At 44.7% G+C, this 25,281-nt stretch overlaps 1 protein-coding gene and 1 pseudogene across 2 annotated transcripts in view; both read right to left on the bottom strand.

The window, feature by feature from the left end:
- The window catches only part of LOC309543757 (uncharacterized protein), a 116,222-nt gene that overhangs the window by 78,393 nt on the left and 12,548 nt on the right, over window positions 1–25,281 (bottom strand). Inside the window, exons 4-8 of the mRNA XM_082276197.1 lie at window positions 16,163–16,286; window positions 15,949–16,046; window positions 15,632–15,859; window positions 15,346–15,552; window positions 15,084–15,225 (exon numbers count right to left, since the gene is read on the bottom strand). Coding sequence (XP_082132323.1) covers window positions 15,084–15,225; window positions 15,346–15,552; window positions 15,632–15,859; window positions 15,949–16,046; window positions 16,163–16,286 — 799 coding nt within the window. The remainder of the gene's footprint in view (window positions 1–15,083; window positions 15,226–15,345; window positions 15,553–15,631; window positions 15,860–15,948; window positions 16,047–16,162; window positions 16,287–25,281) is intronic.
- Window positions 6,502–14,665, bottom strand: LOC309543753 (annotated as a pseudogene). The gene is made up of 2 exons: window positions 14,656–14,665; window positions 6,502–7,756 (listed from the first exon to the last, which is right to left on the bottom strand). The product of its transcript is annotated as an uncharacterized misc_RNA (transcript).

Genomic DNA, 25,281 nt, shown 5'->3' with positions numbered 1-25,281 from the left:
CCAAATTTTAATTTGAATCCTAACTCTAACGTATAATAAAGGTTGGGTATGTTCTCTCTTATTGGTGGAGAAGGACAGGTCAGGGACAGCCTGGTTTTCAGTGCCAGGTGACTTGGACTTTCCACAGAATGGACCGAATTGTCCCACAATGACACGATGTTGTGTTGTTGGGGACTGGAATGGAACTGGGCAAAAGAAGCTGTCTAGAACAGTGGTCTCCAAACTGCGGCCCAGGGGCCAGATTCCCTTTGCTTGCTTTTATCTGGCCCTTGGGAGGACGATTTCTCCCACTGACATCAATGATGGAGCGGAATTTCTCCCGATGACACCAGTGATGGGGCACAATTCCTCCCATTGGCACCAACAATGAGACCCACTGACACTAACAATGGGGCACAATCCCTCCCATTGACACCAACGATGGGGCACTACGTTACATTAACTGAGAATTGTGCGGTCGTGCGACGCTGTACCCAAATAAAATTGATGTCCTTTTTTCCCCACAAATAGAACGTTCTTTTGGTGGTATTTGATCACCTCTGCGGTTTTTATTTTTGGTGCTATAAACAAAAAAGACGGATGATTTTGATAAAAAAAAAAAAAACATTTTTTACTTTCTGCTATAAAAAATCCAATAAAAAAATGTAAACAAAATCAAATTTCTTCATCAGTTTAGGCCAATATGTATTCTGCTAAAATTTTTGGTTAAAAAGAAAAATCGCAATAAGTGTTTATTGATTGGTTTGTGCAAATGTTATCGCTTCTACAAACGATGGGATATTTTTATAGAATTTTTTGTTTTTTTAATTTTTTTCTAGAAATGGCGGCGATCAGCGACTTATAGTGGTACTGGGATATTGCGGTGGACAAATCGCACAGCTAACTGATACTCTTTTGGGGACCAGTGATACCAATACAGTGAAAAAGATTTAAAATAAATATGCACTGTCACTGTACTAATGGCACTGGCAGGGAAAGGGTTAACATCAGTGGGTGATCAGAGAGGTAAATGTGTTCCTAGGGAGTGCTTACTTACTGTGGGGGGAGGTGCTTTAACTGTGGGAAGGCAGAGATCCGTGTTCCTGCTTAGCAGAAACACACAGGAAGCTCGGGTCGTCACCTTTTCTTCAAGCCAAACCTGAACACTTTAGCCACGCACTGCAAAATTTTATTTTTAACCACTTCAATACCGGGCACTTTCACCCCCTTCCTGCCCAGGCCAATTTTCAGCTTTCAGAGCTGTCACATTTTGAATAACAATTGCGCGGTCATGCTACACTGTACCCATATGACATTTTTATTATTTTTTTCACACAAATAGAGCTTTCTTTTGGTGGTATTTAATCACCTCTGGGTTTTTTATTTCTTACCAAAAAAAAAAAAAAGTAAATTTTGAAAATAAGTAATTTTTCTCCTTCACTGATGTGCACTGATGAGGCGGCACTGATGAGGTGGCACTTATGGGCACTGATGAGGTGGCACTGATGAGGAAGTACTAATATGCCGCACTGATGGGCACTGATAGGTAGCACTGATAGGCAGCACTGATGGGCAATGATGGGTGGCACTGATGAGTGGCACTCATGGACACCGATGGGCAGCACAGATTAGCAGGCACTGACTGGCAACACTATGGGCACTGATTGTGGGCACTGATGGTGGGCACTGATGGGCATTGGTTGGAGGGAGATATGGGTACTGTTTTTTTCCTTCCTGTAATCAGGGCACTGATGATCAGTGCCCGGATTACCTCTCCTAGGCTCCCCTTCAAGGAGAAGCCACTGATTGGCTCTCCTCGCCACACACTCTGACAGTGTGAGGCGAAGAGAGCCGATAAACAACACTTCTTCATTTACATGTGACCGGCTGTGATTGGACACAGTCGATCACATGGGTAAAGAGCCAAGTCATTGGCTCTTTTCCAAGATCGGGGTCGCGCCCTGTCCAAGCAGCACGGTGCGACCACAATCGCCGCACTGCGTGCCCCCACTTGCGCACGAGAGAGGCTGTTCTGGTAAGCCGTCATGTGAACGAGAGCCACACAGCTCCGCCGTCATTTGACGGTGGGTGTTCGGGCGGCAAGTGGTTTAGGGGGAATGCTGTGGACCTCCCACTTACCTCAGAGTTCCCAGAATTCCCCCTTTAATTAGGGTTCCCAAAGCCCCCTTACATCAGAATCTACATGGCACCGCTTAAACTTTACCTTAGTGTACTCACTCACTTGGAGGCACGACAAAGGGAAGGGAAAGAGGGCAGAGACTTCAGTCATAGACATTGGATGGTGAGCTCACTCACCCGAGGATGGAGGCTCAGGCATCAAAGCCTTTCATCCACTGTGTATCTGCCAGATGCTGAGCTTCAAACTTCCAGCCCACACACATCCCTTTCCTGAGGCACAGAATGCCAGGAATTGGAGTGTGGGTGGGCAGACAGAGAGGTAGGGGTAGGAGGAGGAATAGACCAAGCCCTTTCTCCTCTCCTGTCTGTGTATGGGGATGAGGTAGGTGTGTACATCTATGCACCCAGGGGTCGTGGTACTTAGGGAGCCGCAGTCCATTCTGAATATTGTGTCCGGGTTTCAGGTGGCCTGAAACCCATACATATGATTCCAAACCCGAACTGTCCAGGTGAATCCTGGATGGGTGGCAACCCTAAAGGAAGCGCCAGCTAAGTGTAGTATCCTGGTTAAAGGGTTTTAAAAGCAAAAGATTAAAAACACTCACAAGAGGTAAAATATACAAGTGCTCATCTGGTGTCAGAGTCTGTGGATGTGGATCCTTCTAGAACCATCCGGCAGGACCACTGTCATCTGTTCCGGCTGCTGGGCAGAGAGATGGCTGGCTCGGGAGCCTGGATGAGCCCCAAGAAGCCACGCTAAGCAGCATGAAAGGCACAGCGGAAGTGACATCACCAGAAGGATAGGAGGTACCAGACGAGAAGAGGAGCAAAGCTCCACAGTCAGAGTATTTGGCTCCTTCTACAGAGCTTTCCTCTTGGTCTATACAGAGCCGGTCACAAGGACAGCAGCCATAGGTGGTCCCGTGTGTTCCTTTATTGTACCCCCATAACCAAAGACCAGTGACATTTTCTGGATTACCCTCTACCCTGATCATTGGTATTTTTAGATATTTATTGCTGGCTGGACTATATATAATCTAGCCAGTATCTCCTTCCTTCATTAGCAGAAACACAGGATCTCCATCTTCCCTACTAACAGAACGGCGATCTGCCTTGTTTACACTGGCAGACCACTGTTCCGCCCCTCTCAGGAATGATTGCCGGATGCCGGTGGACATCATGTCCGCTGAACTCGCTGATTGGCTCCTGCTTTGTCCAGTGTCCAGATGTGGTGGATTCGCCCTTTTGGTTTGGGAACTGTGATCAGAGTAGAACTCCTGGAATTATTCTGGCCCCAGACCCGGAAAAGCAGATGACGTACAGGTACGTGATTCTGTGCAGAACGGCTGCCCTGCCGCAGTACATGTATGTGGGGTGGTCAAAACAAAAAGTCTCTCTGATAAAGAGAGAGGCTATGACCTGGTGGATTACATGTGAAACTCCTGGGCCCAGCTGAGGAAATTTAGGACCTTAAGATTGAAGATGTGGTGGGTGTCTCCTTTTGGTTTGGGAACTGTGGACAGAGAAGAACTCCTGGAACTCTTCTGGCCTTAGCTCAGTGAGATAGAGTTTGGAAGACTAATGTCATAGACAGGTTGCCAAAAAGTTTAGGGCTTTAGAAAGGGCCTCCAATGGCTGTCAATGTGGTGCCTTCTCCACTCTCCATCTCACTAATAAAACCCCAATGGATGACTCTCTATGAACTGATCACATTCCAATCACCGATCATCTAATCATTGGTAAAAAAGAAGACTCGGCACAGAATATTGTACGAAGAGTTTTTATTGGACAAGATCAGAATAAGCGATTACCACACAGTAATGATATGAATAAAATAAAGCTTAAATCTTTTATAATAGAATTAACAAATGTGTCAAATGTATTAATAATCATACATTGGTTGGACCAATAAGAAGCCGGCTACTTCAATAAATCAAAAAGGAGCAACAACATGAAGCAACCAATAAAAAAGGTTCACCAATGGAAGATAAAGGGTTAACATAAGGACTCCCAGCTGCCTGCCAACCCCACAGCGGGTCAGAGGGCGATGCGGGTGTAAACCAACCCCGAGTGGACTGTGGTGGTTTCACATTTGTTTATGGACTAAACAGTTCCACCCGTTACAATCCAGCGTCCATTTCCCGTAGTACCAGCAGGGGGCCCACTCTGATGTTTCATTATATTTCCTTTATTTTTACACTTTCCCGCACTCTGAACATGAAATAGGACGCTCGCCCGTATGAACTTTCTGGTTTCTAAGAAATAAACCTTTGTTTGGAAAACATTTCCAGCACTCGTAACAATAAAAAGGGCGCTCACCTGTGTGTAAGTAGGTGTTCTTTCTTAGTTAAACATTTCCCGCACTCCCCAAGCACTATGGCGGCCTGGCCCTGCCGGATGTGCACAAATATTACTTGGCGACACACCTCGGTCGCCTTCTAGACTGGCGCAGACACTCAGCGTACAAGTTGTGGGTTGGCCTGGAATTGGCGCAATCTATGATACCCCTAGGGGGCGCCCCCTGGTGTAAGGGGCACTGGCCACCCGCTCTAGTATCCCACCCTACGATTGGGGTTACCCTCTCTGTGTTGGCCCCGGTCCTCCTTAACCCCGCTATTTCTTCTGCGACTTCTCCGCTATTTCCGATTTTGGGGAATCCGGCGTTTTCTCCGGGCCTGACGGGTCGAACATTCCAACCGCTGGTAGACCGTGATAAGAGAGTGGCGTCTCGCTTTACGTGCCCAGGTGGTTGGCCCTCCATAGCGGAGCTATCGGACCCGACGGGGCGCTTTGCCCACACCTTTTGGCCGGCAGTGCAATTGCACCACTTTCTCCTCTCCCTACCGGAACCTGACCTCTTCAACAGGGAATTGACCCCTTTTGAGGTACTTTGTGAGGGTGAGGGAATGCTCCCACACACGTTGTCTCAGGCATATCACCTTCTGGTCTCCCCGCCGGAGGATTTCACCCCTCCCTTCCTTTCCAAATGGGAGCAAGATCTCCAGATTTCCCTCTCGCCGGCGCAGAAGCTCAACATCTGCACCATAGCTCTAAAGACGCCGACCTGTACCAGACTGCAGGAGTCCAACTGTAAGTTGCTCACCAGGTGGTACAGGGTCCCTTCCCGTCTGAGCAAAATCTTCCCGGGGACCTCCGATACCTGTTGGCGCTGTCAGGAAGACAGGGGTACTCTGCTTCATGTATTCTGGTCCTGTCCGAAACTGCGAGACTTTTGGACCGTGGTGGGCTCCCTACTACGAGATCTGACCGAACATACTATCCCAGACACGCCGGAATTTTTCCTCCTGCAGCGCACCAGCATCCCTCTGAGGAAATATAAACTTTCTATTGTGCCCCATGTCCTCTGTGCGGCTAAGTCCTGCATCCTGCAGTACTGGAAGACCTCCATCAGGGACTGCATGCGGAGGCTGGTCGAATAGACTAGAGGATTTGACCCTCACGGCGCTCCACCAACGTGAGAAATATGAGAAGGTATGGGGATACTGGAAGGTCTTCGTCCTGTCAGAACGGGGAACATCTCTGTTGGGCTCCTGAATCCGGACGAGAAAGTCATCTGCGGAGGGAGTGGTCCCCGGGAACCAGTGCGGAGCGCCCCCCCCACTCCCCCCCCCCTTTTTCCCTTCCCTCCCTATCCCCTTGCCCCCCCTGTTGATGTGTGTTTGTCCTCCTCTCTGCATGTCCTCCTCTTTCTCTTTCCTGTTCTCCCTTTATCTCTCTATTGCTGTCTTAGCCTTACTTGCTGAACCTTGAACTGGAACTGTGCTGCGCAGACGATGAGTCCGCATTGGTCACTACCACTTCTTTGGTGCTGGCACACGACAACCTTGAGTACCTCCACATGGGCCTAGTGCCCCGGAAACTTGGTTATTTGTATTTGTAGATGCTTACATGACGAACTTGTTTTCTTCTGTTGATGTTTCAGTATTTGTCCTGACCTTTGCACTAGCAGCACGTACATGCGTGCTTTCTTTCTACTTATGTGTTATTTACCTCGGTAATTTGCATGTTATGGTTACATTACACTGTATTGTATTGTTTATCTGGTTCAACCTTTACAATAAAATCATATATTTGAAAAAAAAAAAAAAAACATTTCCCGCACTCTGCACAAGATTAGAGACGCTCGCCTGTATGAACTTTCCGGTGTCTAACAAGTAAACATTTAAATGCAAAACATTTCCCACACTCTGAACATGAATTGGGAAGCTCACCCATGTGTATTCTCTAAAGGCTAAAAAGGTTTCCTTTATTATTAAAACCTTTCCCACACCCTGAACATGAATAGGGAGGCTTAACTGTGTGTATTCTCTGATAGTTAAGAAGGTTTCCTTTATGATTAAAACATTTCCCACAATCTAAAAATTAACAGGGAAGCTCACCCCTGTGCATTTTCTGATAGCTAAGAAAGTTTATTTTGCTATTAAAACATTTCCCACACCTGGCACATGAATAGGGACGTTCACCCATGTGTATTCTTTTGATGGGTAAGAAGGTACTCTTTTCGACTAAAACATTTCCCGCACTCTGAACATGAATAGGGACGCTCACCTGTGTGTATTTTCTGATGCCTAAGAAGGTGTTCTTTTTTACTAAAACATTTCCTGCACTCTGAACATGAATAGGGACGCTCACCTGTGTGTGTTCTCTGATGGCTAAGAAGGTTTATTTTCTCAGTAAAACATTTCCCGCACTCTGAACATGTATAGGGAAGGTTACCTGTGTGTATTCTCTGATGGCTAAGAAGGCTTCTTTTGTGTTTAAAACATTTTCCACACTCTGAACATGAATAGGGACGCTCACTTGTGTGTATTCTCTGATGGCTAAGAAGGTTTCCTTTCTCATTAAAACATTTCCCGCACTCTGAACATGCATAGGGAAGGTCACCTGTGTGTATTCTCTGATGGCTAAGAAGGCTTACTTTATGATTAAAACATTTTCCGCACTCTGAACATGAATAGGGACGCTCACCTGTGTGTATTCTCTGATGGCTAAGAAGGCTTTTTTTCCTCAGTAAAACATTTCCCGCACTCTGAACATGAATAGGGAAGATCATCTGTGTGTATTCTCTGATGGCTAAGAAGGCTTCTTTTCTGTTTAAAACATTTTCCGCACTCTGAACATGAATAGGGACGCTCACCTGTGTGTATTCTCTGATGGCTAAGAAGGTTTCCTTTCTCATTAAAACATTTTCCGCACTCTGAACATGAATAGGGACGCTCACCTGTGTGTATTTTCTGATGGATAAGAAGGCTTTTTTTCTCAGTAAAACATTTCCCGCACTCTGAACATGAATAGGGAAGGTCACCTGTGTGTATTCTCTGATGGTTAAGAAGGCTTCTTTTGTGTTTAAAACATTTTCCGCACTCTGAACATGAATAGGGACGCTCACCTATGTGTATTCTCTGATGGCTAAGAAGGTTTCCTTTATGATTAAAACATTTCCCGCACTCTGAACATGAATAGGGACGCTCACCTGTGTGTATTCTCTGATGGCTAAGAAGGCTTCTTTTATAATTAAAACTTTTCCCGCACTCTGAACATGAATAGGGAAGCTCACCTGTGTGTTTGCTCTGATGGCTAAGGAAGCTTTTTTTGTATTTAAAACATTTCCCGCACTCTGAACATGACAATGAATTCTCTCCTGTATGGATCCCTTTATGGTATAAAGAAGATTCCCTGAGATGAGATGGTTTCCCGCACCCGTCGGCACTGTCAGATATTAGAGGACTATGTGAAGTATAAGGAGATTCCAATGATCTCCTCCAATGGTGAGGTCTGTCATGTATATTATGAGGAACGGGATTTACTTCTGGAGAAGATGCCATGTCATTATCTTCTGTAGTCACATCTTCCTCCGATGTCCTTCTATTCCCACCACAGAGTCCGTCTGTCAGAAGACAAGAAAAATTACCAAGAGTTTTCCACACTCATATACACTGCTCAACACTTTATAATCAGAGTATAGCATCAAGTCAGGGAAACTCCTGGGATATTCATCGGGTCAGTGAAGTAGCAGAGGGGGTTGTTACCAACAGGTGCACTAGATGGGCAACAATGAGACGACCTCCAAAACAGGAATGGTTTTACAGGTGGAGGCCACTGACATTTTCCCTACTAATCTTTTCTGAGTGTTTTTTTCTTTTAAATCAGAAAAAGTTTTATTATAAAGAAAGAAAAGTCCATTCCATTCGGTACACAATATTTCCGCTTTGTACAGTCATAGACACAGCGATCGTAACCTTCATATATAGTCACTCCTGCATGTTTCCATTCACCACCTCCACTGACTCCACCCACTCCCCCAACATCTCACTGACTCCACCCACTCCCCCAACATCTCACTGACTCCACCCATTCCCCCAACATCTCCTTGGTCTGCGCCTTATACCGTTCCCTCCTGTTTATTCATTCCTAGGACTCAGCTTTTTTTTTTTGAAAATTATTTTTATTGATTTTTAATCGCAAAAAAGCAAACAAGGCAACCAAAACAACGCCCCATCCCCCCAACCTCAGTGCAATGCTCATGTACTACAATACTAATAGGAAAATGCAAAAGGAGAACCTCCCAGGAGAACCTCAACGCGGCAGTGTCTCCCCCACACAGACTCTCACCCAGGTCCATACCCCAACCTCCCCCACCCTCTCACCACTGCTTGTCGTCTGCTAGGCATAGACTTCATTTGTTACCTCCCTAAGTATCAGGGGACCTCAACTCACCCCTCTAAGGTGACCGTCACCTTCACCGGTGGCAGACCACAATCACCTCCGAGAAGAGTAGATGGCCTCTCAGTCCAACCCTGCCATATAACGCATCCTCTATTCAGGTATGTGGCTCTGTAAAATGGCAGCATCGTGTTCACTGGTGACTTCCAATACTCCACCGATGGCGCTTCGGTCTTCCTCCGATGTAGAAGAATAGCCTTGCCCGCATAGAACAGAGTAACCAACAATAAAATTCTTTGTGCTCCAAGAGGTGCCATTTCCTCCACCAAACCCAGCAAACACACTGTCAGCGTCAAAGGTGCCCTCAATGTGGTCCTAGGACTAATATTTGAAGTGTTAATTCTTGTGGACCAAGGCCAGGGGTATCCAACCACGTGTCCCACAACTTTACACATTTACCCAGACATCCAACGTCTTTTAAAGATGTAGCACCCTCCTAGTCAGGTGCTAGAAAGGGAGTATAGTTTTGTCTGCCTATCAGAGGAGCAGCAGGTAAATTCTATATTGCACTCTGCTTATCAGGGAGCAGGATCTGTGAGTTAGGTCTGCTCAGTGTCACCAGTGTGTGATTCATCTGGTCTAAGGGAGTGTCCCCAGCTGATCCAATGGGGAGGCACATTGGATGCTGGAGGAAACCTGGCCAATGACACACAGGCTTTTGATACAGCCCCAGAGATTGGCACAGATGGGTTGTCTCGGTGCATTGTGGGGCAGGGTTTGAAAAGCCACGGGCACATGAGGTAGAAGGGGGAGGGTGGGGATCCCCCGTCCCTTGGCTCTTTCCAACCACAACCCCACATAGGCACACGGTCATTTAACTGGCTCCTTGCTGGTGAGCGTCTTAGCATTTTTTTGCTATCTCTTAGTAAATTGAGGCCTCTCTCTGTGGGATTTCCCCCTTCTCTTTCACTCTCTCATATTCTTTGCTTGCCTGACTTTCCTTTCTTCCTCTCTCATACCATCTTTGCCTCCCCTCTTTTTATCTCCATTCTCTTCATACCCCCGCCCCCCCCTTTGCCCCCTATTACTTACCATCCCCTACCTCTTCCTAACCTCACTTCCCAACCTTCCCCTCGCCCTTCTTAATACATGGATAACATCAGGATCCTCTCGATCAATGCTAAGGGACTTACCGTCCCGGAAAAGAGGCAAATTTTTTTGAACAATTTAAACGATCTAAAATTGATATCACCTTTGTACAGGAGACCCACTTCTGGGATGACAAGGTTATACTATTTAAGAACCGGTTTTTCCCCTTGGTCTACCACTCAACTAACCCGGAGGCTAAATCAAAAGGAGTCTCTATCATTTTTTCTAGTACGGAACCATGGACACTGCGCGCATATTCTAAAAGAGCCCAATGGCCGATTTCTGTTTCTGAAGGGCGATGTTGGTGACGTCAGAGTGACTTTGACCACCTATTATACTCCCAACAGCCAGCAGGATGCGTTCATTACTAGAGGTATGGAGAAGCTCCTGGATTTCTCTGAGGGTCAACTAATTATTGGGGGAGATTTTAATATCCCTCTGATTCCTTCGGAGGATACACCTCTAGGATCCTCCTCTGTCCCCCCCTGGCATCCGCAAACGTATTGCAAAGTCCCTCCATAGTGCACAATTGATAGATGTTTGGTGCCTGATGCATCCCAGAGAACGAGACTATTCTTTCTATTCCTCACCTCACCAACTATACTCTCGTATAGACTATTTCTTGTGACCGCATTGTCAATTACACACGATCCGTGACTCTTTAATAGGTTCTATTACATGGTCTGACCGTGCCCCTGTTATACTTTCTTACACACTAACAGACTTTCGATGGTCCAGAACCCGAATGTGGAGACTAAATGAAAGCCTACTCCAAGATGAGACTGTTTTGACAGATGTAGAGAATTAGACCATTTCTTTCAGACGAACACCATTGCAGATACTGACCCTGGAATCATTTGGGAGGCACACAAGGCAGTGATTCGTGGGGTGCTCATGAAGCATGGTTCCTGGATCAAAAAACAGCGTACAGCACAACTAGACTCCTTACTCCAAGCTTTACATGCGTTGGAGTCCCATCACAAACACGCTCTGTCACTCTTCTCTCCTCAGAGGTAGAACTTATGACTCTATGTAGGCAAATCAATGACCTTTACTTTACAAAGCTAAGGCAGCCATGCAAATTTGTTGTAAAATGTCATATGAGTCGGGAAATAAGCGTGGCAGACTATTGGCTAGATCCTTCCGAGACGAAACCTATTATCTCTCGCACAGGTCAAAAAGCCAAGTTACCTAGACATATCACACAAGAATTTAAATCCTCCTATGCCTCGCTAACTTACAAACCCCAACAGACCCATATAGAGGAATACCTGCTATCTTTCTGGATGCCCTGGTTGTCCAACACTGACAGTAAATCCCTAGAGGATCCCATCACCTTGGCTGAACTAAAACAGTTTAAAAAACTATTAGATGGGCACCTTAAAAACCACAACATACAGGGGTACAGTGGGGATCAAAGTCTGGGCACCCCAGGTAAAAATTTGTATTAATGTGCATAAAGAAGCCAAGGAAAGATGGAAAAATCTCCAAAAGACATCAAATTACAGATTAGACATTCTTATAATATGTCAACAAAAGTTAGATTTTATTTCCATCATTTACACTTTCAAAATAACAGAAAACAAAAAAAATGGCATCTGCAAAAGTTTGGGCACCCTGCAGAGTTAATATCTTGTACTGCCCCCTTTGGCAAGGATAACAGCTTGTAAACGCTTTTTGTAGCCAGCCAAGAGTCTTTCAATTCTTTTTTGAGGTATCTTTGCCCATTCTTCCTTACAAAAGTCTTCCAGTTCTTTGAGATTTCTGGGCTGTCTGTCACGCACGGCTCTTTTAAGGTCTATCCATAGATTTTCAATTATGTTGAGGTCAGGAGATTGTGAAGGCCATGGCAAAACCTTCAGTTTATGCCTCTTGATGTAACCCCCTGTGGTTTTCGAGGTGTGTTTAGGATCATTATCCATTTGTAGAAGCCATCCTCTCTTTAACTTCAGCTTTTTCACAGATGGCATCAACTTACCATCCGAAATTTGCTGATATTTTATTGAATCCATTTTTCCTTCTACTCGTGAGATGTTCCCTGTGCCACTGGCTGCAATACAACCCCAAAGCATGATTGATCCACCCCCATGCTTAACAGTTGGACAGAGGTTCTTTTCATTCAATTCTGTGCCCCTTCTTCTCCAAACGTAGCTTTGCTCATTCCGGCCAAAAAGTTCAATTTTAACCTCATCGGTCCACAGAACTTGTTTCCAAAATGCATCAGGCTTGTCTATATGTTCATTTGCAAAGTTCAAACACTGATTTTTGTGGTGAGGATGTAGAAGAGGTTTTCTTCTGATGACTCTTCCATGAAGACCATATTTGTACAAGTATCTCTTTATAGTGGAATAGTGTTTTTCTCACAATCCTGCGAGCTGTTCTGTCTGATATTTTTCTTGGTCTTCAAGATCTTGCTTGAACTTCCACTGTTCCTGATGACTGCCATTTCTTAATTACATTCTGAACAGAGGATATTGACATCTGAAAACGCTTTACTATCTTCTTATAGCCTTCTCCATCTTTGTGAGCGTCAACTATTTTCAGTTTCAGTTTTCTAGACAACTGCTCAGAAGATCCCATTGTGCTGATTGTTGGGGCAAGGTGAGATGAGTCTGGGCATTTAAAACCTTTGAGATTGACATCACCTGGTCTTCCCAGACGATGATTGAGAACAATCCATGACACTGGCAGGTCTCAGCCTTGCAAAGGGGGCAGTGCATGCTATAAATTCTGCAGGGTGCCCAAACTTTTGCAGACGCAATTTTTTGTTTTCTGTAATTTTGAAAGTGTCAATGATGGAAATAAAATCTAACTTTTGTTGACATATTTTAAGAATGTCTAATCTGTAATTTGATGCCAATGGTGCCTTTTGGAGATTTTTCCATCTTTCTTTGGCTTCTTTATGCACATTAATACAAATTTTTACCTGGGGTGCCAAAACTTTCGATCCCCACTGTATAGAATATATGGTTAACAGCAAACACACACACATCATAGGTTGAACTGGATGGACTGATGTCTTTTTTCGACCTCGCAAACTATGTAACTATGTAAGGTGGTTCCAAAGTGGGGAAGGCCCGAGACCGGGTGGGTTTACCATCCAATATTATAGAACACTCTTGCCGTCACTTGGACAGTTTATGGCTGACATGTTTAATACATGGGGCTCTGGGACATATATCCCCAAGGAGACTTTACAAGCTCACATTTCAGTCATCCCTAAAGAGGGAAGAGATCTCACCTCCTGTAGTAGCTACCGATCCATTTCCTTGTTAAATGTCAATTTTAAACGCCCTGTGTCCTCCTAAGCACAGACATCGAGAGGGCCTTTGATTGGGTAAATCTGCGTTTTATGTTTGCAGTACTTTGACATGTGGGCATCGGCAAAACCATGCTAAATTGGATCTCACAGATCTATTCTGATCCTGCCGCCCAGGTTAAGGCAAACGGTATCTTATTGGACTACTTCACAATTAGGAATGGGACAAGACAGGGGTGCCCTCTGTCACCTTTACTTTTCGCATTATCACTAGAAACCTTTTTCTGTAGAATACGCCTCCACCCGGATATCTGAGGCATGACTGTTGGGGTGACCCAGCAGAAAATATCAGCGTATCCAGATGACATGTTATTTTCCCTCATGAATCCCATAATTTCTCTACCGAATCTTCTTCACGAGTTTGAGGTATATGGCACTCTGTCCAATCTAAATATCAACTTTACTAAATCTGAAGCTATGGGAGTAGGCTTATCAAACCCCCTCCTCCCCCAACTGCGATTGCATTTTAAGCTAAAATGGACGAACTCAGCCCTGAAATACCTGGGCACTCTCATACCACCCAAATTTTTACACATCTTCACGCTCAACTTTCTCCCCCTCCTAAAGAAAGTCCACATTCTATAAGATAAATCAAAATCTGGTCTCCATTCATGGTTTGGGAGATGCAACATTATTAAAATGTGCATACTCCCGAAGTTCCTATACCTCTTTCAAGCACTTCCAATATTCATCCCTTTGCATTACTTTGAACAAGAGGAAATTCTACTAGTGGATTTTATCTGGGCACATAAGCGGCCTAGGCTATGTAGGAGACTACTCTTGCTTCCTAAACGACTAGGAGGACTGGCAGTGCCGGACTTATGCAAGTACTGTCAGGCTATACAATTGGGGAGACTCAGACTGGTGTCGTCATGGTGAAGTGAAGCTTTGGCCCAGACTAGAACAGGCCCAATGCGACATACCCCTCCATAGAGCTCCACCGTGCCACCATTCACTACCAGACTACATAAGACGCCATCCCCTCATAGGTCACATGATAAGAACCTGCTCTAAATTATTCACACAACTTTCACTTTCCCCGATGCACTCACCACTGACACCCATTACTGGGGAATCCCCAGTTTACCCCGGGCTACCAAGATAAAACATTCAGGACATTGATGAAGTCAGGCTATTTCCAAGGCTCCCAATTTTCAACATCATCTAGTTGGCCTGCACTCAAAGACCTCATGGACTTCTTGGGACCCTACTGTCTAGATTTCTGGAGGGCATTGCAACTCCATAATTTCTTAAACTCACTGCCACCTCCCAGTGAACACAACACACAACTTACACCCTTCGAAGAGCATTGATCTCAAGACAGAATACTAACACAGGTATTATCCACGACCTATGCATTACTGATCACACCCCAGGGGACCTACCAATCCCCATTCTTAGCTAAGAGGGAACGGGATTTAGACTGTAACTTTAATCCAGACCAACAAAATCACATCATTCCGTTTACATTTACATCATCCATCTGCATGTAGATACAACAAACCAACATCAAACTCCTAACAAGGTGGTACCGCACGCCGTCAAGGTTGAGCAGATTCTTCCCCACACTCACTGATCAGTGCTGGAGATGCCAGGAAGGGCCGGGGGACACTCCTACATGATTTTTGGTTGTGTCCTAAACTAGTGGAGTTCTGGAAGACTATCCGAGAGAAATACAGGAATACAGGACGGGGAACACAGCTCAGGAAAGTGACCAGGGTATTACAGGCTGATATCACCCAGTCCCCGCCCTACTCTGGACCAATCAGTGAGCAGTATGGGTGGAGGAATGTATTTAGTGTTAATGACCCACCTGTGCTGATCTCTGTAGGAGTGTCCTCCTCTATAAATGTCCCCGTTATTCCATCCTCCTCCATAGACTGCTGATCATCCCTCACATACGTCTCTTCTTCTTCTGCTTTAACCTCAAATTCTATATCGATTGGATCTCCACTCTAAATCAAGAAAATGAAAGAATATCATCTGTAAAATATAAGCTTTATTATTGTGACATCACATAAAAATACACACATTGTCTCCATGAGTCTGTGTTTTATAATCTCTGTCTCACCAACCTTGTAACAGAGAGGGATGGTGTGACCTTCCTGTGTGGAATCCCGGGAATACAGAGGACGGGGACATCTCTCTGGTGGGTTCCTGGTATTAGGTGGCTCCATCATATCCTTGTGTCCTTCTGAAAACTCCTCCATCACTCCATACTCCTCATCCTCCTCTTTATACTCTTCTTTAACATCAATATTATCATCCCCGAGGTTTCCACTCTGAATATATAATAAAACATTCATTGTAACAAACATGCTGTATATAAATCAGAACTACCAATAATTGTCAATCATCTACCTGATGATGGTGAGGGATGGTGTGACCTTCCTGTGTGGAATCCCGGGAATACAGAGGACGGGGACATCTCTCTGGTGGGTTTCTGTAGCTGGATGACTCCACCATGGTGTCCTGGTACAGATCTTTGTGTTCTTTTAGAAACTCTGACTCCTCCATCACCCCATCCTCATCATCCTCCTCTTTTATCTCTTCTTTAACCTCAACTTTAGAATCTCTCAGGTTTCCACTCTGAATATATAATAAAAATGACATCAATGGTAACAATGCAGAGAATGTACAGATCCTAATGATACTATCAGTGATTGTTCCTCGTCTACCTGATGATGGTGAGGGATGGTGTGACCTTCCTGTGTGGAATCCCGGGAATACAGAGGACGGGGACATCTCTCTGGGGGGTTCCCATTACTGGATCCATCTGTAGGAAACACACACACTGACTGAATACATTGTTTCTATGTGTTTATCAGATGATGGGGGATCTAGGTGGATCCTCCGTACTGCTCTCTCCTTTACAATAAAGTCTCCTCTTACCCGGTGATGTGAGGGGCGGCTGATTCTCCATCATGACGTCCTTGTAGAGGTCCTTGTGTCCTTCTAAATACTCCCACTCCTCCATGGAGAAATAGACAGTGACATCCTGACACCTTATAGGAACCTGACACACACAATGATACAGTCACCATCCAGACACATCCCTTGTCTGTTACTGGATAATGTCCCAGAATTCCCAGCACCGCTCAACTCTCCTCCATGATCTCTCTGGTGACTTCTAGAATCTTCTTTGTATTTCTCTATTCTATCAGGGAGGGAGGTGGAGGCAATGTGATGGTCATATGATCTCCAGACTTCACAGGAGGAAAACTCTAGATCTGAACACAAATAGTAAAATCAAATTAAATTCCCAGAATCCTCCTCACCTCACCATTCAGGTTTCCATTTGATTAAAGCCCCACCTCAGACTGAGGTATAATTTACCCCCTAAGGACCCCCACACTAGGCAGAGTAAAAGCTTGTTGCAGACATTCTGACATCATTATTACATACAACGCAGGACCAACAGTCCCACTTTGCTAGTGAGGATGCCAAGGATCCGCCCACATCCTAAGAGAGGAGAAGAAAATGCCAGATGGATGGACATTGGGGGAGGAGCTGTAAGGTCAGAGTGATATCATCAGACATATAGACTCAGGATGGAGGGACATTTGGAGGGGGAGATTTGAGGGGTCCTCTATATGAGGATCCTGTGCAAACCAAATCATTGTTCCCGGGTGCCTCCCACTTCTCCTAAACTGAAGAGTGAACTTTGACCTTTACCACACAGAAATCTGTCAGGAATCTGTGAAAGTAAGCTGTCATGTGATCAGGTGACGTGCGGAGGAATGGAGTGTAAATAGCAGACAATTTTCTCCAGAGCTCCTAATGGTGGGGATGGATTTTGCTGCATGCTGGAGCCAAGTTTCCACCCCCAGGGTCACTGCAGGTGTGGAGAAAAGCTGTGTAAGAGGATAGGGAGGAGAGATGAGGAGGAGATCCAGGAATCAGGATAAAGGTCAGGACAAGCAACAGACGAGCGCATCCAAGAGATGAAGCCGGGGTCACTACTCAGAAAATCAATCCAAGGAAACAACAGGCAGGACGAGGAATAGCAAGAAGGAGCTCAGAGACAAATGAGAATATTGCTCAGCCAATGGGAGATTATCTCAGCATGACTTACATAATGAAGGAGATGAGGGGGAGGGGAGGTGACCATAGATACATGGAAATTCAGCTGGTTCAGCAGGGATCGCTCACATTTCCATCCATGTGTGGTCACTGCCGGATAAAAGTCACTCCATCAGCAGCTGCAGCCAATAGCTTCATCACTGATCTGTGTATTCTGAGAGTGGAGGAGCGCCCCCCATTGTCAGAATACAATAGTGCAGCAGGGGGATTCCCCCATCCCCCTCCAATGTATGGATGGGGAAATCTCTTCAGTTTTTTTTCACTCATCACTCTGGCTGAATGGTTAAACGGAACCATGTATATAGCAAGATATATTATTCATCAACTGATCCCCCTAAAGGGGTTAATCTACGTTTATTACCTCCTCTGCCGCGCCAATTCCTGCATTGTCTTCTCTTTCCGTCCTACCAAATGGAATGTCCTGTCAGAATCTGACATCACTTCCTGTCTGTATTCCATAGAGACTTCCTATCTGGGTAGAAGTGATATCACCACCTTGTGGAGCTCAGAGGAACTGCAGCCCTGAGAACCGTCTGGTAGTGTGAACACGGCCTTGTGCTGTGTGTGTATGTACTGTATATCCTTCTGCTTTCTCTCCTCCCTGAGTGTGTATGAAGAGGCGGAGCTCCTGCTGGAACAGCGGTCGGAGGAGGAAGCCGAGTCTAGGAGGGAGACTGACAGAAAGCGCAGCAGACTTGCAGGAGTGAGCGAGGAGGATCCAGTTCCTTTGCCATCGGAGGTGAGGAGAGTGTGAAGGATGTTTGTGACTCTGGTAGCTGAAAAGCTGGGAGTCATATTGCTCTGGTGAGTGGGGAAGCACTACTAAGGGGGCGCCCTCACCATCACGTGTGTAAGAGGTAGAAGAAGGCGTGGCTACACTACAGCTGGCACAGTTTGGAGCACGGAGAACTTTCACACCTTATCAACTTTTCATTCATTTGTGGACTTTTTTGGAGCAACAGAACTTCGTTGAAGTAGATGCAAAGTGGAAGCAGTAGACTTGCAGAGAACACTATATTGAGCAACAAATATTGTATGATTACATTAATTTGCACAGGTTATTACTTTATAGAAAATATAAGATAATGAAGTAGGTGTAAAGTGGAAGCAGTAGATCTGCAGGGAACAGCATCTTGAGCACAAAGCACTTTATGTTGTATATGAATTTGCACATGGATCAGTTTACTTCATTTATTGATAAACACCATAAGATGAATGAAGTAGGTGTAAATCTAGACCTAGGGAACACAAGGGAGGTGGAGTGGGAATCCTCCTATCCTCACAGAGCTCCTTCCAGGTTCTCCACTCTCCTCCCTCTCATCATTTGAAGCTCACTGTATACGTCTATTTTCTCCAATCTCCTCTAGAATTGCTGTGATCTATCGGCCCGCTGGACCGGTATTAACTTTCCTTGATGACTTCTCTGCCTGGCTGCCCTACTTTCTCTCCTCTGAAATCCCCACAATCATTCTCAGCGACTTCAACATCCCTGTTACTACGAACACTTCTACTACTTCCAAACTTCTCAGTCTAACCTCCTCATGTGGCCTGAAGAAATGGGTACACAATGGATAGAGGCTTCTACTCACTCTGGTGACAACACCCTCAGCCTTGTATTCTCCCACCTATGCACTCCATGCATCCTCTCCAACAATCCTCTCCCTCCCTCTAAACACCACTAGGGATGGGCGAGCGGTTTGGGCCGAGGAGAACTTCACCAATCACCCGAATTTTCTGTGCGCTCTGTGTTTTCATTTTTTTACTATTTACATCCCGCCGAGCGCACAGTCAATAGGTTGTTAAGAAGGGAGACCGGGAAGCCGGCCACTGCGTCCTTAACAACGAATGAGTTATGAGCTGTCAGTGGGCTTCCCCGCTTACAGCAGAATGTAAAAAACAAAAAATTGCCAGCAAGATAAAAATCGGCATGGGGTCCCCCAAAATCCATACCAGGCCCTTTGGGTCTGGCATGAATTTTAAGGGGAAATCCATGCCAAAATTTAAAACACAAAGGGCATGAGGTCCCCCCAAAATCTATACCTCACCCTTATCCGAGCATGCAGCCTGGCAGGCCAGGAATAGGGGGGGGGGTGAGTGAGCGCCCCCCCCCCCGAATCATACCAGGCCACATGCCCTCAACATTGGGGGTTATTTGGGGCAGGTTGGGCTCGCCCCTCCCCCCCAAAGCACCTTGTTCCTATGTTGATGGGGACAAGAGCCTATTCCCCACAAACTTGGCCTGTGGTTGTGCGGGTCTGCAGGCAGGGGACTAATCCGAATCATGAAGCCCCCTTTAACAAGGGGGCCCCCAGATCCTGCCCCTCTATGTGAATGAGTTTGGGGTACATTGTAAGAATTAATGAGGCTATGAGCATGTTTTTCACAATTCCTTTTAAAAAATAAAAAACAATGTCCCCTGATGTAGATTAATCATCATTCACAACGCCCAGTGCACATCTGGACCCCTCCCAAAAAAAACACTCCACCCTCAAAGGGATGACAGTCTGGCAGTTCTTAAAAAGTTAAGGAACAGAGCCACCTGGTGACATCATCTGGTGGCCCGCCCCCTTGTATTGTAACTGACTGGTTGCATGCTGGATCGGTGACATCATAAGGGGCAGGGCCACCAGGTGGCTCTGCCCATTACCTATTTAAAAACTGTCACCCAGCGGAGCAGGCATTCGACAGTCAGCCTTTCTCGTGGGCGGAGAGTTTTTTTTTTCTTTTTTTGGGATGGCGGTGCATCAGTCATTGTGATTCATGATGGATCTGCATCAGAGGACATTGTTTTTTTATTTTATTTTTTTAATAAAGGAACTGTCAAAATCTGGCTTGTGTCTTTATTTTTGACACTTTTTTTGGTAAATGAGGGCCAGGATCTGGGGGCCCCCTTTTTCGAGCGGGCTTCCAGATTCCGATAAGCCCCCTGCAGACCCCCCCTGCCCCAAAGCACCCCCCATGTTGAGGGCATGTTGGCCTGGTATGGTTTGGGGGGCACTCGCTTGTCCTCACCCCTGTCCTGGCCTGCCAGGCTATGTGCTTGGATAAGGGTTTGGTGTGGATTTTGGGGGGGGGAGATACGCCATTAAAAAAAAAAAAAATTGGTGTGGGGTTTTCCCTCAAAATCTAAACCAGACCCTTATCCAAGCATGCAGCCTTTTTTGGGCCTGGTATGGATGGGGCCTGGTATAGACGGTGGGGACCCCGCACCGTTTATTTCCCCTTTTTTTTTTTTGCCAACAATAATTTTTTTACATTCAGCTGTCTGCGGGGAAGCCTGCTGACAGCTGATGACTCATTTGTTGGTAAGGACCAGACTTGTATAAAGTACTCAAAATTTCTACTTGAGTAAAAGTACAAGTGCTCGATCAAAAAGTGACTTGAGTAGAAGTGGAAGTGCTCGCAGAAAAAGTTACTTAAGTAGAAGTACTAAAGTATTCAACATTTTTTTTACTTAAGTATTGCAAGTAGTTTTTTCAAAAAAATTGCTACTTAAGTACTAAAAGTAAAAAGTACCAGTAGTTTTGAAAAAAAAATTCTACTCAAGTACTGAAAGTAGAAGTACAAGTACTGTGTTATGTAGTTATTAACGAAAGAAGTCAAAAGTTTGAACATCATATTGTTTTTTATTATTTCAAATGATTTATTCAAATGATTAACCTGTGTTTGTTAGTAGTTTCTTGATGCACTTTAAGCGCTGTATCACCATTTATTTGTTTGTTTCATATTTTCTTTTTATTGGAAAGATTTGGTATAGCAGCTTTTATTATACACAGCCTTTATTTTCGTATGCGCTGATTTACAAATGACATTATACACATTTTTTGAGCTTTATGCAATCTGCCATCTACTGTTCTGGCAGTGGTAATTTTTTTAAAAGTAACGAGTAACTATGCAGCACAAAAAAAAAATACTTGAGTAGAAGTATCGAAATCATCGAAAAAATGTAGTGAAGTAAAAGTAGAAGTAGGAGAAAAAAATTCTACTCTAGGAAAGTACAGATACCGCATTTCGGTACTTAAGTACAGTACTTAAGTAGTTCTACTTCGTTACTATACATCTCTGGTAAGGACGCTGTGGCCGGCTTCCAGGCCTCACTTCTTAACAACCTATTGACTGTGCACTCGGCGGGATGTAAATCATAAAATAAATGGAAGAAACGCAGAGCACACAGAAAATTTGGGTGTTTGGCGAACACCTGAAGGGCCATTTCGGGCTGAAGTTATGCTCGGTCCAAACCGCTCACCCATCCCTAGTGGTGTTTAGAGAGAGGGAGAGGATTGTTGGAGAGGTTGCATGGAGTGCATAGGTGGGAGAATACAATGCTGAGGGTGTTGCCACCAGAGAGAGTAGAAGCCTCTATCCATTGTGTATCCATTGCTTCAGGCCAAATGAGGAGGTTAGACTAAAACATTTAGAAGTAACAGAAGTATTTGTAGTAACAGGGATGTTGAAGTCACCGAGAATGATTGTGGGGATTTCAAAGGGCCTGGTATGGACCGAGGGGGACCCCCCACATTGTTATTATTTTTATTTTTTATTTCCATTGCCGACAATGGCCAGGAAAATCAATTTAAATGTCATATTTTTTTTTCTTTATAAATGTCAGTTTTGCTGCAGCAGGTTCTATACACAGAACAGATACACCACTTTACAGGCAGACTTATGCCCCGTACACACGATCAGATTATCGAACGATCTGTCGATCTGTCGTCCATTTTTTGTGGCATGCTAGTCTGATTTGGAAAGTGAAGAGGTTATTTTCATACGAATTTTCCCGTACGACAGAATTCTACTTCAGAAGTGATGTCATGTGTTGGATTGCTTTGTATGTGTTCTTTCTCTCTGAGCATGCCTAGTCTTGCTCTTAAGATTTTTTTCCGTCGAAATCTGCACTAATGAGACGAAAATCGGACGTTGTATTACGGACAACAAAAATTTTATAGCCTCATTGTGGGGGAGTGGCTTGGAGAGGGCGTGATGTGAGGACGTCTGAGCGAAGCTCCCGATCTCCACGCTCCCGGACCGGCCCGACACGGCATTGTTAGCGCGGCATGCAAACAAGCAAACCGGCCAGGACCCGCCCGGTAACCCGCTCGACCAGCGACCGCTCGGCTGCGGAAAGGCGCCACCCGCAGAGGAGATCAGGAGACATCAAACAATACTTTTCCCATCAGCTGCCTGGAACGCCTGAAGCCAAGATGGCGGCGGCACGTGCGGGCACACAGACCACACAGATTAAACTGAATACACAAGATATACATCACGTAGAGAGAGGGGAAAAGCTGCCGGAGGAAACTACAAGCTCGGAGGCAACAGCAGTGAGGGAAGCTGGACTAGACCCCACTAAACAACAGGAGCTGGAGAGTCCGGATATCAAAGACCTATTGAAAGCACTTCCAACAAAAACGGAAATAGAGGCTTTGATTATGCGGATTGAGGAGACACACCGGACAGACATGCAAGAGCTCCGTAAAGACATGACACAGTTATCAAACAGAGTGGTATCAAAGGAAACTGAGATCACTGTAGTTAAAGAACAAGTGGCTGGAATAAAGAAAACTACAGAAGCACTGTTTGAAGCTACTATCAATATGCAACTACACATGGAAGACCTGGAAGACCGGAGCCGCAGGGGTAATTTGAAGCTGAGAGGTGTCCCTGAGGAGGAAGGGGAAAACCTACAGGAGAAGGTGAGAGATATTTTTCTAAGATTGTTAGCTCCTACCTCTCACCCTACGGCCCCCATGGAAATAGACAGGGTCCACAGAGTTGCGGGGTTTAGAAGCATTGACCCCAACAGACCCCGAGACATTGTGTGTAAAACACACTATTATAGACAGAAAGAGGAGATCCTCCGCAAAGCCTGGGATACAGGTACTGTTGAAATTGCAGGGGCCAAAATAAAGATACTTCCGGACCTGTCTAAATCCACTTTATATCGTAGAGCCTTATTACGGCCAGTGCTGGAAAGAGCAAAACAGCTAGGATTCAAGTACAGATGGGGATACCCATTAGCAGTGACTTTCTTTAAGGAACGCAACTCGTTTGTTCTTCGTACCCCAGAAGACCTGCATAATTTATTTGAATTTCTTGGTACTGAACCTGTACAAGTACAAGACTGGCTTGCAATTCCCCCAAGAACAAGGGGGTACCCAAATGGGGGACCCCGTGAAAAGAGGCTGGACGGAAATAGGACAATACATGCTTGAGAAGCCTGGATAAACTGAGGATTAAGATGGAGAGGAGAGGGGGATGGGGTGGGGGGTAAGGGGGAATCTGACCTCCCCCCCCCCTTTTTTTTTTTTTTTTTTTTTTTTTTTTTGGAAGGGGGAGAGGGAAGCCATATTCCTATAATTTATATTGTGTTTTCCTGGCATCTCCCTCTCTCCGCAATTTTATCCCCCATTCTTTTTTTCTTTCTTGTTTAGGGGTGAATAATATGTTGTACCATGTTGCTCAACTGTTGAAGATATATACACCTCACCCCCTTTTTTCTTTTTTCTGGTAAGGGCCAGAGGGTGGAGTTCCTAACCCCTTAGGACAGAATATGAACTCTTGCATGGATTCAATTGACCATGTAAGCTGAAGGAGGGTTTTTTCCTTGTATTTTTTTTCTTTCATTTTTATTTTTTGTTTTTTGTTTTGTTTTGGTTTGGTTTTGCTATTTGGTGTTTTTTCATAAATATCACTAGAAACACGTACACGATTGTAGAGGTGGGGAGATATGGCTCTCTTCTGAGTAAAGAGGGTGAGAGTTTTTGGTGGGGGTTTTTTCTGTTTTTTTTTTTTGGGGATTCCCCCCCCCCCCCTTTTTTTTTTTTTTTTTTTTGTTATTCTTTGATGTGGGTAATGGTTTTTTTTTTTTTTTTTACACAAAATGAATAGATAATTGAATACACTAAGTAAATAGAGGAATTAGAAGGAATAAGAGACAAGAAAGGGAGAAGTGGTTTTCACAAAACAAACACAATATAAATATTCAATCTATATTTTATTTTACTGCACAGCACCTCCGGGTTTTTTTTTTTTTTTTTTTTTTTTTTTTTCGATTAAGCACTTAATAGTTTAATAGGACCGAACTAAGAGGGTCCCTAAGAGGGTGATAAAACAGGGAGACGGGGGGGTTCACTCACCTGTTTTTTTTTTTGTTTTTTTTTTTTTTAGGATGGAGGAGGATTTAACTAATAGTTCAATGATTGGAAATACCAAGGGAGGGGAGGGAACCAGTGAATGATGAAGGAGGTATGAAATTGGGCCCTGGAGGGGGGTTGGGTGGGGGGGTGGGGGGGGGATGGGAGGGGGGAGGGTTTTCCCCTCTGCCTGCCCTTCTCCCCCCCTCCCCCCCCACCCCCCTTCTTCTTTTCTGGTTTTGAGAGGGAGGGGGGGGATTATTTTTATTATATATATTTTTTTTTTTTTCCTCTCATCCTCCCAGCCTCAGCTTAAAGAGCGAGATAGAGATGTATGGAGAGGAGGGAGAGTTCAGGGGAGAAAGTGATTGTATATAAATAAATGCCATTAGACTATGGAAATGATTTGTGTCGGGACCCGGGAGCGGGAGGGGAGAGTTCCTCTTATTGTTTTTTCTGTTTTTTTTTTCTTTTGTTCTCTAGCCTAATCCAACCATAACCCCATTTAGGAAACTGCTCAAAGAACCAATAATAATTGGAGGAGCAACTCAGCGCAAAGCTACTTAGTGACCTCTTATAACTAAGAGATCAAGTGGGTACTTTTCCCTTCCCTCCCTCATCCTTTGGGGGGTTTTAAGTTTTGATATTAAATTTTTTTTTTTTTTTTTTTTTTTTATTTTTACCTCTTCTTTTATCTTTACTTTTTTTTTTTTGTTAATACAATGGAAAATATACAAATTTTATCTATTAATGCAAAGGGCCTTAATGTGCCTGAAAAAAGGAAAATCTTATTAG

Source organism: Pelophylax lessonae (genome assembly GCF_965119305.1).
Source record: "Pelophylax lessonae genome assembly, contig: HAP1_SCAFFOLD_341, whole genome shotgun sequence".
NCBI classification, from domain to species: Eukaryota; Metazoa; Chordata; class Amphibia; order Anura; family Ranidae; genus Pelophylax; species Pelophylax lessonae.
This window is presented reverse-complemented; position numbering and strand designations above follow the sequence as displayed.